This window comes from Schistosoma haematobium, chromosome 3, assembly GCF_000699445.3.
Source record: "Schistosoma haematobium chromosome 3, whole genome shotgun sequence".
Lineage (NCBI taxonomy): Eukaryota > Metazoa > Platyhelminthes > Trematoda > Strigeidida > Schistosomatidae > Schistosoma > Schistosoma haematobium.
The window spans coordinates 41515888-41534689 of NC_067198.1; the positions used below are offsets into that span (position 1 = coordinate 41515888).

Genomic DNA, 18802 nt, shown 5'->3' on the forward strand with positions numbered 1-18802 from the left:
ATCAGTTCATGATCTCAATAAAAAAGAATTAATTTGAATCTATTACATTTTAGTTGCTACATGTCAATAAAACGTTTTATTTTTAATTTTAAACCACTTCTTAAATAATAAGATATACATATTGATAATGTAATGAATTTCATTTTTAAATGATTATCACTTTTAGAAATCAATAGAATAACATTAGAGGATTGCAATTGATTAGTCTCTTGTTGGCATATATGCATAATGTGCCTATTGTCTTGATATTGCCTTAATTCACAAGCATTCTAAGCAAAGACGATAGTGGCGAGCAGTGAAATACTGGATGCGCGTTTCGTCCTATTCGAGATCCGTCAGCTCCATGTACCTGCATCTCAGAGTTTATATTTACTCAGGACTCAATAGCTAAGTGGATAACTCGATGGCATTTGGAACGGAAGGTACAGGGTTCAAGTCTCAGAGTAAACATCAACTCTGAGATGCTAGTACATTCAGCTGACAAGTCCCAAATATGATGAAATGTGTGTTCTGGATTCCACTGATAGCCACTATTCATCTTTGCTTATATAACCAAGAATACCTTATTATTAGGTACAGTGTAAAGTAATGGTTTGAAGTCGTTTTTTTTAAAAAACATTTATCATTTAGATACAAAGAAAAACTGAGATGTTCATCATTCTGAATATCATAATTGTCTTTGTATAATTCTGTTCAGTATTCGAATCACATTCGATCTATTTTATGTATCATATAGGCTTACCTACATAGAATCTATCTATTTTTATAATCACATTTTTTAGTTATGATATAAATCGTATAATCTAAATCTAAATGAAATACAAGATGTCTAGCCAGTCAGCATATTTAACAAATAAACTGATTTAAAATTATCATTTACTTGTTTGATTACGTATAAAGTGTTATCTGTTGTCTTGGTGACACAACACGTCAGTGTTTATATGAGAGTGAAACTATAACAAACCATATATACATTGAGTAAACTAGTAGAATAGATTTAAATATGTTAACTCTTATTTAGTTAAAAAGGGAAAGTTGGTTTTATTTAATTATTCCTCTTTGATTAAGTTAATACAAACGAAATTAATACAACTAAATTTCAACAGTTGAAATCATGTGTCAATTGAAGCTAGATCACCATGGATAACCTAGAAGCACTGGACGACCGTTTCGTCCTAGTATGGGACTCCTCAGCAGTGCGCATTCACGATGCCGCCACCCCCCAATTAAATTCGACTCAGTAATATACCTACCAAAATTAATTACATCATTATATTAAATCTAGCTTTCATAATGCATGAAGATAATGATTATTGATGATAGGTACAATAAGCAAACGTTTAGGATATAAATGGAACCTTATTTAAAACTATACGTCACTAAGAGGTGGGGGAATAATTCTTTTGATTGCATATATTATGAGTTGATTTAGCCAGTGTTCTTATAAACTGGTAGAATCTAGCAATTAAAGATGTATTCACAACACCATTAGCGCCTACTTCATGTGAAATTAGAGGCATTCAGTTAAAATTAAAATTTTCTTCATTATTGTAGCATAAAATTCACTCATTTTGCTTCATCTACATACCTCACACATGCTTTAGTTTCGATAACTTTGTTTTATGATAATTATTCAGTCTTATAGTTGTTATCCTCCACAAATCGATTGCATTCGAGGTATGATTGAAAGTAGAATGGTTGATTTGGTCTGAAGCAAGACCCCTCAGTAGTGTGCACTGGCGACCCAAGTATGGATCAAATCTTAGTCATTTTGATAGCAGAGTGAGTGGTTGATCATAAGACCACAAGGTTAGTAGACAGTGGTAAAGATTTCTAGATTCAATAATTTGCTATATAGCGTGGCTCTTTTCAGTACACTGTATACCGTTACTCACTGATGAAGTGTTTCATGCTAGAATGAAGTAACTGTTCAGGACCTTTAGTATCCCGACGTACTTCAAATGGACTTATTTTGTGATAAATACCAACTATGACATGACTTAAAAGATATTTGGTCGTTCAGTTGCCATTAAAATCAATTAGCCTAAAAACTTAAAAATTAATAAGTTTAAAGATAACAAAACTGCCATAAAGCTTAAAACTTCTAATCTTAACGAGAGTTTGGATATTTAATGATTTACATACTAGGACAACAAGAGTCCAGTGCTCACTGGCTTTCAGGGTTTTGCTAGTTAAAGTTAGTTTGTGAATTAAACTCTTTTGGACGGCAAAATGCACAGTATCTTAAACTTTATTAAAAAACCGATCGGTGTTTAATAGGACATTGATCTGTAGATTTCCATGAAACTTCGATCCAAGTAATTCAAACTATGTGAAGCCAGAGACGGAAATCCATGAGGTAAGGTGAGGTGTGACATTTTTAGGGTCGACCTTTTCTAACCCCGCCCCTCCTTGTGGGAAGGCAGCATCGCTGCAGATGCTGATTGTCCGAGGGAAACACCTTACTACTGTCACACCCCTCTAAACTCAGTAGTGCGACTTCGCCCTCAAACCTTCAGTTGTTGCTTTTGGTCTTACCGTTCACCAGTAGACCTCCCTAGAACGGTAGAACTTACAGGAACATATATCCCTGCCAGTATAGCTTGGTTGAGTCCTCACGATAGGCAAGCACGACCACCACGTCAAGGTAGCAGCTACGGTCGTGCAGACAAATGATAAAGCAAATTATTTATCACAACGGTATATCTTGTTGAAAGTGGACTAGGTAAATATTTACAGTACTTCCAACAAATCAATTAACCTTTAATTTTAGAAAAATATTTTTTAAATCCGAAGGGAGAAAGATATTTGAACGAGCCAGTGGATAAAGTGTCGAATTCTGTTTACAAGATTTAAACTTCAAAGAAATTGACAGTGCATACTGGGAAGTTAACTGGAACTTCTGTAAAAATAGAACTTTGTGAAGATTTAATCTTGAAAGAAGTAAAGCCGTCATATTATGATCAATAAATGACAAGTACATACCTAATAACCTTTACCGAAGAGGAACTGCATATTTATCTGTAGATAAAAGCGATATATAATGAGGGGCGGAGGTCTCATACTCGATGACTCTACTTTGAGTTACCCTATTTGGTTTTACACTTCTTGGGGAGGCAATTAACAATATGCTTAATTATTTATACGTTTAAGAACCATTTTAACTGAACTGCGATTCCGTTAATGAAATAAAAAATCAGTTAACACGACGGAATTTAAAAAAAAATCACAATATTTTACATTACGTTTGTAATTGCAATAATAGACCAAACGGCACTTAAACTATAAAAGAGGTAGATCTTCTTGACATTACAAGTTCACAGTGAACATTGTGATAGTAGCTTCTGAAGGATTGGTCAGTCAGTCAGTCATCTGCAACGTTGGATCACGCACATATGTGCATGGATCCAAGTTGCCATACCTCATTAGCACAGCAGAACGAAAACCGGATCCATAAGAGTAGTTAAGTCAGTGGTGGTAATATATAAAAGAAAGATTGCATATAAGGATATAGTACAGGAAGAAAGATTTAGTGTGTAGAAAGAAAGTTATAAAGCGATTTTAATCTCATGGTTTAAGGGAAGACAAAGAGTGTTTACACCGACGCCATTGTGATCGATTATGAGCCGTCTCCAACTATTGGTTACGATAGCCACGGGGACCCCAACCAAGTGGTCTGCACCTACCAACATGGGTCAGACTAGAAATTAGTGACTTCAAGGACTGATACCACATTTTGGTCTGGCCGTCCCTAACTTTCTTCCAATCATCCCCAACACCGGTTAGCACACTAGGTGATAACCTAATCTGCTGTTTTACAATACATGAACAAAATAAAGAATTTATCAGAGAAACGCAAATAAAACGCTTTCTATTGAAGGTATCATGGAAAATGTCTGTTTATGAAAAGAAAGAAGTGTTATACACGCTTTAAGATTAGAATTTCTTCGTGTTCATAAATAATCCTGAAGAAGTAAGAATAAAGACAAAAACCGTTTGATTGTTGATACCATTCAGGAAGAAACCCTGGAAGTTGATAGGACACACATCGAAGGAAGCAACCAACTGTGTCACAAGGCAAGCCCTCATATGGAATCCTCAAGGTGAAAGGAAAAAATGAAGACCAAAGAACACATTACGCCAAGAAATAGAGACAGTCATGAGAACAATGAACAACAATTGGATAGAACTGGAAAGGAAGGCCGAGGACAGAGTGAGTTGGAGAATGCTAGTCGGCAGCTTATGTTCCATTGGGAGTAACAAGCGTAAGTAAAATTAATCAAGTAAAACCATTCATTATTCACCTTCGAAGTATATATAAATAAATTCTATCACCGCAATACTATTATTATTACATAATTTACAACTTACCTTTTTATGATCTGGATCAATATAATCTAGCAATGTATCACAAAAATGTGAACCCATTTTCTCAAAATCCAAAAAATTAAAATGATAACCATCTTCTAAATCATTACCAGCTGTACCACAAAATGTTGCCTGAAATAGTTTGCATAGTTAATAAAATAAAATACTAAATAGAACTAATAGAATATGAGGGAATTTAAGGAATTATTCGTGAACAATATTTTTAATAGTGTTTTTCAACTATATTTCTTAAGCATTGGCTCACGAGGCCAAACATCCAGGGTTCGAATCCCGCGAGCGGGATCATAGATGCGCACTGCTGAGGAGTCCCACGATAAGACGAAACGACCATCCAAAGCTCCCTGTTTTTCAATGGTAGTCTAACGTCAATTGGTTCATGTTCTCAATCAAAAACTTATTAATCTCCACAACCGCATATTGATATTTATTGAAACAATTTATGCATCATCATTATTTGGATAATGAATAATGAATAAAGTGAAATCGGACCATTACAAAATAAATAGGAACGAAGAAAATAAGTATCTTACTTCTTCAGTCCATTCAGGCCTTGTACTTTATTTATTTGAACATATAAATATGGATACAAAGGGGGAACCGAATACATATGCGTTACACAAGTCACTTGATTTGTGTGTGGGCTGTAATATTACCCGGGTTCCCAAACCGAAGCAAGTGGTTTTTTAGAGGACCATAACTGGAGCATTTGATTTAAAAGTCTGATCCACAAGGTAGTGAAGCAACGTCAGGAAATACAGTCCCATGGTAGCCGGTGACTAACAATTGGTTCATATACCATTTGTTCCTTCAGGATACTGGAGCCTATCTGCACAATCGGTTTGGAATCAGGGTTTTCCAACTCCCCTAGGTAGATCCTTCGTATCCACCAACTCAGTTAAAACGCCGGATATTCGCTTTTCCTCCTCTCAATTTCGTAAACAATAGTAGTGCCGCGAGAAGGAAGTGAGTAAGACTTCCCTGACGACGGCTATATTGGTGTGGCCATGTGAGAGCATTTGGAGAGGGAGAAAGGACTTTCCCCACCCTCTGCTATATCAGAGCGTTTTGAAGCCTTGTAATAGTGTTCTCTGAGAATTTATCTCTTTAAAATCTCTTATGGAATCACAGATACTCGTATAATTTATCAAATAGTGTATAACAATAATAAGTTGATAAAAGAATATAATTTCACATTGTATTATTTTCAATCTGATCAAATATCGGAAGTAGATAAACATCTATAGTTTTTTTTGTTGGAACACTGTGATTGATTTTTGTTAAAACCTACATATCTTAATAAGCATTTGTTTAAAGAAATACAAAGGATACAAGATAAACATACAATTTCTTTTTTTTTTTAATCGAATTAATCTCGGTAACCAAAATTTGTCAATTTGCATTGTCAGAATGGGTTTTGTGGAGAGTTTTAGAAATTTCACAGGTTGAAATCATGAGTCGATTGAAGCTAGACCACCATGGAAAACTTGGAAGCACTGGACGACCGTTTCGTCCTAGTATGGGTCTAGCTTCAATCGACTCATGATTTCAACCTGTGAAATTTCTAAAACTCTCCACAAAACCCATTCTGATAATAATCAACTGCTCACTAGTGACTGACTTCAGGAAAAACTTCTGGAGTTCTAGTGAGAAGCCGTTACCAGTGGAGTTCAGCCAGGTCTGTTGTGAGATAGTAACTCAATCATGACAATGGTGTACGGTGGCGCAACTTCGTGGATTGGTTAAAGTTAGACATTAACACCGTCGGATGCCGATTAGCTCAGTGGTCTAGTGGTTAAGTGCTCGCGCGCGAAACCAGTATGTCCTGGGTTCGAGCCCTGCGTGGTGCGGGATCGTGGATGTGCACTGCTGAGGAGTTCCATACTAGGACGAAGCGGCCGTCCAGTGCTTCCAGGTTTTCCATGGTGGTCTAGCTTCAATCGACTCATGATTTCAACCTGTGAAATTTACATTGTGTTCTTAAGGGATTAGTGAAGAAGGAATCATAAGCTTTCAATTAATCAATAAATTACCGTCATACTCTCTTCTGGTCCTCAATATTATTGTAGTTTAAACATGAATGCTGAATTCCATTTCCTTTAACTTTGATACCCTAGTTTGGTATAATTGTATTTCTCTCATTCCTTATATGTTATTATCCCGTTATTCATACATCTATTCGTGTACCTTTTCAAATGAGTTGAATCAGATAAGAATCGGATACCATTTCTTGATACAATAATCTTCACTTTTCATTTGTCAACTAGTCACATTATTATTCAGCTATACGATCATTCTTTTCGCCATGCTCTCAATGTTGTTTAGTCTTAAAGTTGAATTAAAACGTTGGAGTCATAAAGTTTATCTCAGTAACCCAATAGGGTGATGGCTATAAACTAGTTTCTGGAAAGTTCTAGCTGAAATTGGCTACGTACAGACTAATCAGTAGATAATTTGGTTATAACAGGTTTATACTTTACAAAGATGTGATCAGGAAAAAGTATCCACGAGCAAGGGATGTTGAATAATACAAAAGTACTATGTTTTGTGATATTTTAGAGATCAACAGAACAAAATGTGTCTGATGAAAACGGCAATGTACTTTATTATTTATCAAACAAATAAGTAGTCAGTAACGATTACTTCTTTATATTATTTTAGGCGAATGAATGAACAAAACGTCTTTACAAAGTATATTCGTTTAGTGCAAGGTAGAGATTTGAGCATTAATATATCTGTGTGTAACAAACTACTGCTTTATATGATCTAAATATATCAGAGTAACATGAAACATAACTACTAACACGTTTGGATAATCCTATATGGATGTTAAAGATAAACAGTTATGTTGCGTTTCTTTACAATAGCTAACTCTGTAATTAGTTTTTCGGAATGGAACCGGTTGAGGCCAGGATGAACTAAAACTTCCCATAATAAAAGCAGGTATGAATACCAGTACCGGAAACAAAACATTTATAGCTCTCTGTTACTGGTGACTGAAAGTATGATATTGTTGAGCATATCAATGAAATAATTATATGGGCATTTTCTTGCTTCCTTTGATTATGTCAATATTTTTGAAGGAATGAAAACTAGTTGGCTTAGATGTCTCTGATGACGTAATTGGTTCCTGAATATGATTCTAATTGAAGCTAGCAAACTGATCTTAGAAATAGATTTATGTAGGCCAATTGAGGATGGATTAAAATTGAACAGTTAGACAATAGAAATTTATAATGAATAATGGATAGACTGACTTTTCTTTTATCCGATTGTAATATCTATGCGTTTCATTGGTTTTCATGACTAAACTAATGACAATTTTTTTTACATTTGAAGGATTATGAGTAAGGATTATTAAGTGTACCGATGTTTTTCCACTATGAACAATGATGAACAATTAAGAAGCATATAACACAGTGAAAAAAAGATACTGAGAAAGGGTACTCAAGTATTTACAGTGTTACAGATGGCAGCAATTCAGATTATATAAATGGGAAGTAGTACAAGATGACGATAATTTACACAATGTGTAGTAGCACGAAACGGCCGTCCAGTGCTTTCAGGTTTTCAATGGTGGTCTAACATCAATCGGTACATGATCTCAATCAAACCTTAACAATCTCCACAACCCCTATACTGATAATTACCATGTCCATACTAGTAACTAGCTTCGCGAGAAAATTCTCGGAGTTCTGATGAGAAGCCGTAACCAGTGGAGCTAATCCGTGTCGGGTAGAAACAGGTGTCTACCTCAGTACAATGGAAGATGGTCACGCAATTTCGTGGATTGGTTGAAGTCAGACATTAACACTGTTGGATGCCGGCTCAGTGGTTCAGTAGGTTAATCATTCGCGCGAGAGGCCGAAGGCCCTGGGTTCGAATCTCTCGAGGCGGGATCGTGGATGCTTACTGCTGAGGAGTCCCACAACAGGACGAAATGGCCGTCCAGTGCTTCCAGGTTTTCAATGGTGGTCTGAAATCAATCCGTTCATGATCTCCATCAAAACTTAGCAATCTCCACAACCAGTATACTGATGATCTTAATAACTTGTATGCTTATATATATGATATTTAGTATAACACTTACTTCTAGTGTATAACTATTTATAATTCCTTCTCTCCACATTACAATACGTCCAGTTCCTTCTTTTTCCTTTTGTACAGCAAATTTACATTTGTCAAAATTAAACTATAATTTATTAGAAAACATGAATCGTTTTTAAATGGGATATTAAAAAAGATATGACTTGAAATGATATGGAAAGTTGATTTACGGTCTGTTTTTTTTCGGGGGGGGGAAAGGGGACATAATTGTAAATACTATTTAGTAAGTGTTATATCCGAGCGAAGATTAAATCACGAGTAACTCCTGAGACCTATTAATGGATTAATATTATCTATATATTCTTGTGGTATAACTATTCAGTGATTAGATTATGTATATTTATATTCATCTTATTATAAGCTTCGTTTTGGCCTATAGATTATTATTGCACGATTGACTGTTCTCAATTTATGTTCAGTTTATTGATTACAGTCTCCCACGTTCACAGTCACTTTTTGGGTTGATTGTGTACAAATGTTATTTCCTATTTTATGGTACGTTGTGGTCTGTTTGATTGATATATAAACCCAGTATATCTGAAACAAATGATTCGCATATTGGAAGCTGATATTTGATGTTCTGGACTCAAGTGGACGGGCTAAGAGGACATAGGACCAATAAGGACGCTAGACTTCTCATACCGGTCGAACGTCTTTTGGTGGAGTTTCGTTCTCTGAGCTGGATGGTTTGGTCGTGGAGCTTTCATCGTTCTTCTGAACGACATCATCAGCACAAGCTTTGAGACACATATGGAGAAATTCAAACACTTCACTTCTATCTGAAGTTTGTGCTGATGATGTCGTTCAGAAGAACGATGAAAGCTCCACGACCAAACCATCCAGCTCAGAGAACGAAACTCCACCAAAATCATCCACCTGAGCTACAAATCTTCTCCACCATCTCGGTCGAACGTCGTTGGTTTGACACAGTGCGAAGATCGTATAATTCGTATTTTGATTGGTGGATAAATAACATGATAAGAAGCCGGACATAAAATCATCACAGTAAGTTAAGATAATGAGTCAATATTTACTTTACCAGATTATGGAAGATCAGTATTGATCATGTTTTATTTTAGATAAGTGTTTTATTTAAATTTCTTCAAACATTAGACAAACCTGAGAATCATCATTCTATTTCAATGGGTGCCAAATGGTAAATTCTAGTCCATTAGGTTAAGTTACAACGAAAACAAAATAGTTTATCATGATAATTTACTGCAAACAAGAAATCTGTTTGTACAGAAAGTCAAACAGAGTATAATTGTCAATATAGGTTCAACTCATATATTTATAAAAAGAACTAATTCTATCTAGTTAGTCAGTTAGTTACAATGTAGGATCAGGCACATATATGCATTGGTCTAAGTTGTTATACACCTCATTAGCGCAACAAGATGAAAATCGGATTCATAGAAGTACAAAATCATTAAAAGGTTTCTGGTCATCGCTCATGTATGTATGTGAGAGAAAAAGAAAGGTTTTATGGATAGATTCACTTTCGTGCTTTTTTCGATGTAGTTCTAATCGTCCATGAAATATTTATTTCTCAATGAAATGAAAGATTTTATAGTATAACACTATGAGATGATTTGGTAGATTTGTAGCTGAAGTGGATGATTTTGATGGAGTTTTGTTCTCTGAGCTGGATGCTTTGTTCGTAGAGCTTTTATCACTCTTCTGAATGACATCATCAGCGCAAACTTCAGATAGAAGTGAAGTGTTCGAATTTCTCCACATGTGGTTCACATTTTGTCCTGTAGACCTCTATGTTGATTAGTTCTTGTTGTGCTGATGATGTCGTTCAGAAGAATGATGAAAGCGTCACGATCAAACCATCCAGCTCAGAGAACAAATCTCCATCAAAAAAGTGTAACACTATATTTGAGTGATTATTTGACATTGGAAATTCCCTTAATGTTTCTTGTGACGTCACATATAAACAAAGAATAGCATAATAACAGTTGAAGATTTAAGAATCCATAACTGAGATTTAATGGTGACTTTAAAAAAGTAATAGTTATCTATAATTTCACGTCACGGAATGAATTTGTCTAAAAATGAAAACCCTAGGTAGCTGATCTGTTCTAGCATGGAATTCTCTGTTATAGGAGGGATTCACGAACTAAAAGATTCACAAAGAGCTCTTAACCTTCAGAAACATGACTATGTTGTTCAGTTCTAGACCATAAACAAATCGAGCAATATTATTTTACATAAACGCTCAACACTCAAACTAAGTTTGATCACAAAATACTCAATTATTTCTTATCTAACAATCATAAGGATGTACCCAATTATAAACATGATTCATTTCTTATTATTGATCAGCGGTCAGATATCTTATTGTTCTCTATTAGAATTAAACGAATTATCACGTATCACTGATGCGAGGTTTATTAATTTAAAGAACTCAAATGCAAAATTTTTATCAACGATACAGTTTGCCTGTTCTGACTATGGTCACATCAAGGCAGTATTTGATAATTAAAGGAGTTATTTTGAAAAGCTGTCTTCATTTAAATTACATACTTAAGAGTTATCCTCTAATGTTTATGTTCATAAATCAAATATTACCACCAGCGCTGAATGTCGGTCATGGAGTATCATGAGTTGATTAAAATAAGAAATGGTAATCATTGGGTTCGGACTAAGTGATATGAAAGTTAAGCACACACCTCAAGGTCTTAAATTTTTACTTTGTTCCTCGTTGGGTCTTGGATGCGTACAGGCGAAGAGTCTCATATTAGGATAAAACATTTCTAATGGATCCTGTTTTTCATTAGTTATTAAGCTAAGGTCAGTCCGTTCTGCAAAACCTCTAGTTTAACAATCTTCAATTCACCCTATAATAAATATTTCATCAGTAGCAATATAGAAACTTGATTAAACCTTACTCTTTCAAAATAATAAAGCATACATTATTGGTCAGACTCTATTCAGCTTCAAGAATATCATTACAAAATGTTAAACTTTGCTAAATACGAAGAATATTGTGAGAAACATGAAGGAGTTGATAAGAATACTCCAGTGTTTCGTTATTACCCACTTTAAGTTAGAACCATTCAGCCTAAAATTATTTAGTGATTGATCAATCAGAACTGCTTCAAAAGTAATTAACTTACAACGTAAATTTTAAGCAAAGATGGATAGTGGCTAGCAGTGGAGTCCAGGACGCGCGTTCCGTCCTATCTTGAACTCATCAGCTCGATGTACCTACATCACAGAGTTGATCTTTACTCTGGGACTCGAACCGAACACCGTTCGTTTCAAATGTCACCGAGTAATCCACTTACCTACTGAGTTCTGTTAGCCACCTGCTTGTACAATGGGGTGAAGTTTAAAATCACTTTGTGTTGTTTTACTTGTATTTTCCAATTATTATTTAGGGCAGCAATTAATCAACCTCATATTGGCATATGTGCATCCTGTGCGCATTGCCTTGATATAACCTTTAGTCACAAGTAAAACAACACCAAGTGAATTTACAACATAAATGTTGAAGATAACATACATTTTTCCTGAGTTGAATTATTTTATATGACATTCTTCTATTATCGGTTTTCACTTTGTATCATAAATCGGTTTTATTGAACCGAAGAACTCATGTGATGGGGAATACTTAAAGTATCCTCTAATATTTTAGTCAAAAGGTATGATTCCATAGGCGATATGAACCAGTTAATCTTTAGATATTCTACACTTTTATAACTTACATAGAGATATATTTATGTATTATATAATTGTTATGCTATTTACTTCAGAAACATAACCTCCAATGTTAACATATAACAAAGAAGAATTATGTGCCAAACATCATATCACTTAAAGAAAACACAACAAATATAACTCACCAATTCTGGTATATTTTTACTTAACATAGCAGGAAATATACGTGAATAATACTGCTTTTCAGGGGTTTGACTTTTACATCCATATATAAACATTTGTTGCTTTCGACTATGTCCATGTAGGTCACAATAAACAACAACTTCATACTGTTTCATGACACTGTAATACATATGAATGAAAATAAATTCTAAATTTAAACACTAAATAATGTTAAATGAAAGGAGTAATGTGTAACGAATATATTAAAACAAATGCTATTGAGTCAAACATGAATAATGCATAATTAAACATAACCAGAGAGGAGTTTTGTGTAGATTGTAGTAATTTAATAATTGAATTCATGAGTCGATTGAAGCTAGACCACCATGGAAAACCTGGAATCACTGGATGGCCGTTTCGTCATAGTATTGGAATCCTCAGCAATGCGTATCCACGATCTCACCTCGAGAGATTCGAATTCAGGACCTATCACTCTCGCGAGCGAGGGCTTTACCTCTAGACCATTAAGCTGGCTGGCTTCCAACGGTGTTAAAATCTAACCTCAACAAATTCACGAAATTGAGCCATTATTCACCATTGTCCTCAGTGAGTTACTATTTCACAAAAGACCCGGTTAAACTCCATTGGTCACTGCCTCTCACTAGAACTCCATGAAATAACTATTGGAGACAGTAACTAGCGCGCATATGTTCATTATAATGCTTTCGCGTTCGCTTATGAGACTGAAAGGTTGTGGGTTCGAGTCTCGAGGGGCAGGATCGTGGATGCTCACTGCTGAGGAGTCCCATACTAGGACGAAAGGGCTGTTCAATGGATCCAGGTTTTCCATGACGGTCTAGCTTCAATTGACTTGTGAATTCAATTATTAAATATATTGTTTTACATCATGTATTCAACACTTGCAAGTGGATTAGTTTAATTAGTCTCATTGAAAAGAACAATACTTAGGAAACGGTTTGTAAAATTGATTTGATCAACAGTAGTAGAAAAATTTACTAGCAGATTATTCTCATTATTCATCTCATAGTCACATGATCGTTCAAGCAAATTTATGTGATTTAAAACTTTATCATTGTTTCCTGTAGTTGCCTGAAAAATAGGAAGTAAATATAGACCACCACATGAAACTTAGCGGTGTCTTGGTACCATTGCGCTCTGCACTAGTTAGCTTCAGCATAAATGAATTGTTTTTCTGTGCTAAGTGTTATGTCCTATAGCTCATCAATTATCACTTGGCAAATTCGCCAGTTAGGACAGACTTATAAAACCTTGGCCCTGTGCCAAATTAATGATGCGCCGACCAGCACGAGCAGCCTCGAGTGAACTCCGAATCTTTATTGGTTCTTCACGGCTAGCCTTACTTATATGAGTCCCGAACACAATCTCAGCTTCCACTGTATGAATCATGTATTTCAGACATACATAGTTTATATAGAAGCAAGTCAGAGCGCATCATAACATAAAATAGAAAATAACAACTATACAAGATCAAGTCAAAATATGGCTGTGAGTGTAAGAGACTGTAACTAATAAATTGAGAGTAACTCAGGAATATTAAATCCTATAATAGTAGCCAGTAGGTCAAATGAAAGGAATACGAATATATATATAGTCTAGTTACTCAATAATTATCCAGTCAGAATTTAAAAAATGATAGTTCCTAAATAATTCCTAGCAGTTTTCGTTCATTTATTCTTTGTTAGGATACAACATCAAGGACTTTCCCTCGTGAATGTAGTGTGGATTCTCACGAAGCAAATTTCATAATCAATATTCATTCTCTTCAGAAATGAATGCTGAAAAATCATTGCTTACTGAAGACTTATGGGAAAAAACCTTATAAATTTGTTTATTCTCTACTTTAAGAACTACGTTCATTTATTTATCCAGCGTTTTGATTATTTATTCAACATTCAAACATAACATTTGGTTAGTGATTTCGACGGAAATAAAATTCACCGATAGAGAGATGAGAATATATTACTCTTTCAAATTCTTTGAATCCTCTTATTAAATGCTTATAATAAGGGAAATCTACCATACTCAGTTCGTTCTGTTCTACTTGACGACTGCGAAACATGGCCGTTAGGAGTTCAAGATAGTCGTAAGCTACTAGTATTTGATCACAGATATCTAAGAAATATTGCTCGCATCTGCTGGGATCATCGGGTAAGTAATATTGAGGTTAGACACTGGGTATTCAGGAATCATGGTAAATCAGTTGATGAGATTGTAAATCTTCATCGACTGAGATGGTTGTGCCACGTGTTACGTATACCTGAACAACGATTACCACGACGTGAAATGCTAACCGGTGTTGGAGATGGTTGGAAGAAAGTTAGGGGCGGCCAAACCAAAACGTTGCATTAGTCCTTGAAGTCACTAACTTCTGGTCTGATCCATATTGGGAGACACAGATTACTTGGTTGGGGTCCGCGTGACTATCATAACCAATGGTTAGGGACTCTTGGTGACATGGCTCAGAATCTATCACAATGGCGTCGGTGTATACACTCTCTGTCTTCCCCTAAACCATGAGATTAAAATCGCTTCATATCTTTCTTTCTATGAACTAATTCTTTCTTCCTGTACTATATCTTTATATGCAATCTTCCTTTTATATATTACTACCATTGAATTAACTACTTCTATGAATCCGGTGTTCATCTTGTTGTGTTAATGAGGTATGGGAACTTGGACCGATGCATATATGTGCCTGATCTTATGTTGTAACTGATTGACTGACCGATCATACTCAGGAAAACATTTCCATTCACATCATAGTTACGTTACAAATTAAATCTAAGCTAATCATTTCGATTGAAAAAAAAAATGAATTACTTACTTTATAATCATTTGTTTAGTATGCCAAATTGTAGGAAAAAAACGTTTTAAACTAGATGTATATTTACGATTCAAATCACAACCTGATAATGAACAACGATAATTTCCTACAATTACTCCATCAGGATTTAACATTGGAATTAATTTGAACACAAAATTAGATCTTAATACCTATTCAAAGATAAACAATGAATACAAAGATAATTTAATAGATTGAAAAACTTGATAGGAATTTATTGAAGAGAATATTCTGAAGTTGTAAAATAGGGTTTGAGAAAGAGCAGACGGTGTCAATAACAGCAATATTTGTACTAAACAATGAACATCTGATGATCTCATTCTCTTTCTAGTTATTTCAACATTATTCATTAGAAATACAACATTTAATAGTTTTATTCATAAGTCAAATGAAGTTTGACTACCATGGAAAACCTGGAAGCATTGGTCCTAGTACGGGACTCCTTAGCAGTGCGGATCCACGATCACGCTCCCCGCGAGATTCGAACCCAGGACCCTATTGGTTTCGCGCGAGAACGCCTAACCTTTAGGCCACAGAGCCAACATCCAACAGTGTCAATGTCTAACTTCAACCAGTCCACAAAATTTCAACTAGTGAACTGATTTCTAACTGGTCGTGAAAATCCATAAAATCATGCCAAAGATAGACGATTTTCACTGACATTCAATTTAAAGATTCTAATAATAGAAGTCAGAAATATTTGAAAAAAAACACATTATGCTGTTTAACTTCTTTTAAACCTTTTTCTATTCGTCCTATGGTTCGTCGGTTTGTTTAGGACAAGCTCTACTTCAGCATGCCATCATAACTTCACGTGTTATTTTTTAAGCAAGTTATACTGGTTACAAAAATCCGCCATCTTTAAAATGTATCTCTCAAAGTTACCTCTTCCTGCTTACTATCGAAATGTGTATGAAAGTTAATTCTTGAACACGTTACAGATTCAGATCACGTTAGTTCAATAAAATTGTCACTCGAAATTGTTAATAATACGGTTATATGAATTGATTTCAAATTTTAAACTTTCTGTAACTCTTAAAGCAGTGTATGACAAGAAATATTCGGTTACAACAATTAATAAACATGCAATAGACATATAAACATATAATAAATTTCAATAGTGTAATAAGAAGACTAAGATTATCAACACTATGTGACGGTATATTAACGCAATACATCTCGACATTAACACCGTTGGATGCCAGCTGAGTGGTCAAGTAGTCTAAGCGTTCGCGCGCGAGACTGAAGGGCTTGGATTTGAATCATGCTGGCGGGATCGTGAATGCGCTCTACTGAGGAGTCCCGCAATAGGACGAAAGGGCCGTCCAGTGCTTCCGGGTTTTCAACGGTGGTCTAACATCAATTGGTTCGAGATCGTAACCAATAACTTAATAATCTCCATAAGCCTTTACTGGCATTTCGAACAATCTGATCACACATATACTTGTTAGGAACATTTATATAGAAAAATAAAAGATCATCTAAACTAGAAATCCCAGGACAGTGTTGGATGGAGAGTGCTGGTGGGCGGCCTATGCTCCTCCACGTGGAGTAACATGCGTAAGTAAGTAAGTTGACTAGAAATGGAGGGTAAGAGGAGACAAGGAATAATAAAGAAAATAATAATGTGAAAACAATTTGAAACCTTATCACTCCAGATAATAATCTAATATTACCAGGGTAGGTTTAAGGTGAGAATAAACTATTTTTTAATACACAAAGGGGATTTGAATTTTTGTATGGCTAAGGCTTCAATAAACCTTAGTATACGCCACTTTACACTTTTGTACCATACCATAAAAGCCGAGTTAAGATCAATTTTATGACCTGTTCCAATTATGTGTTTAGCAATAGAAGATGATGAATGTTTATCCTCTACTCTTATTAGATCATTTGATTTTATTTGTTTCTGTAAATGTATCACTCTAATACATCCTATAGTTCGGATAATCAACATCCTCTTATTACGCTATCGAAATTTATCAAAGGGACTAATTGCTTCAAACATATGATAATATAGCTTAACTCGTATGAAAACTAATTCTTCAGTCTCTTTCAGGGAAATCTAATCAAATATCAAAATAAACAAATGCGAATAAATGGTTCACCGGTTAAATGTTTACGTAACAAAATAATTTGGTTTATCTTAACTCGGTACCTAAATACTGTTCAACTATTAGTTTGAATTCAGATAAAAACTCTTATAAATTGTTTAACCAATTGATTCACTAAATATGGAAGAAATCTCTTAAGTAGATGAAAATAATATTACATACCTTAGCATCTGGATCTGTACTTATAAGAAAATCCAATAAACCTTTCATCATCCAGCTACCTTGTGTTTCACCAGGATGTACACGTGCTGTAATTACGACGCAACGTTTCTTCTCCAATGGCTTATTATGATTATTATCGGTAGGTTGTGCTTGAAAATCTGAACGCGACTGGACAAAAACACTTAAGTTAATGGATGAAATAGAACAATGTAGTGCTATATATATATATATATATATATATATATATATATCAGTAGCTGAAATCATGAGTGGTTAAGCGCTTACGCGCGAGACTAATAGGTCCTGGGTTCAAATCTCGCGAGGCAAGATCGTGGATGCGCACTGCTGAGGAGTCCCACAATAGGACGAAATGGCCGTCCAGTGCTTCCAGGCTTTCCATGGTGATCTAGCTTCAAGTGACTCATGATCTCAACTATTGGAATTACTACAATCTCCACAAAACCCCTTCTAATATATATATCAGTTGAATTCCTGAGTCAATCTAAGCTACATCACCATTGGAAACCAGGAAGGACGGCCGTTTCGTCCTAGTATGAGACTCCTCAGCAATGCGCGTCCACGATCCCACATGCGCACAAAACAGCCGTCCAATGCTTTCAAGTCTTAAATGGTGGTCTAGCTTAGATTGACTTATGAATTCAACCATTAACATTACCACAATTTCCACAAACTCCCATTTTGATATATTTATTAGATAGTTATTAATCTTGTTATGGTAATGATTACTTCAGATATTACGTAACACACAACCCTTATAAACATCTGGTTTTTAGAATTCAAATGAATAATAAAATAAATTTTTTATATATAGAAAAAGTTCTGGGCAGTTTGGGTGGTTTCATGCCATTTTTATGATAATAAATACTTATACTTTTTATAAATTATACATATCATATCTGCGCGAAGCTTTTTTAATATATATATATATATCAGAATGAGGGTTTGTGGAAATTGTACTAATTTAATGTTTGAATTAATGAATCGATTTGGGTTAGACCACACTGGAAAACCTGGAAGCACTGGACGGCCGTTTCGTCCCAGTGTGGGACTCCTCAGCAATGCGCATCCACGAATTGAAAGTCAAAATTTATGGTCAGATAAACAAAGATGTATGCCGTTATGGATAGATTAGTTCTCACAATTATAATAATACAATTTGATAGCAATGAACATTTTAAATGAAGTTTTATAAAAAAGGTCTAAAATATTTGACGAAAATCTGATAAGTTGTCTAGCCAAAGTGAAGGTCATTTGAATTAGGTGAAATTAACAATGTGAACAGTATGAATTTAATTGA

At 34.9% G+C, this 18802-nt stretch overlaps 1 protein-coding gene across 2 annotated transcripts in view; it reads right to left on the reverse strand.

Moving 5' to 3' along the window:
• Positions 1-18802, reverse strand: part of AGBL2_1 (Cytosolic carboxypeptidase 2) — a 67770-nt gene that overhangs the window by 30844 nt on the left and 18124 nt on the right. For both annotated transcript variants that reach the window (XM_051213889.1, XM_051213890.1), the window contains exons 9-13: positions 17485-17652; positions 15191-15360; positions 12348-12504; positions 8477-8578; positions 4372-4500 (exon numbers count right to left, since the gene is read on the reverse strand). In XM_051213889.1, coding sequence (XP_051069908.1) covers positions 4372-4500; positions 8477-8578; positions 12348-12504; positions 15191-15360; positions 17485-17652 — 726 coding nt within the window. The remainder of the gene's footprint in view (positions 1-4371; positions 4501-8476; positions 8579-12347; positions 12505-15190; positions 15361-17484; positions 17653-18802) is intronic.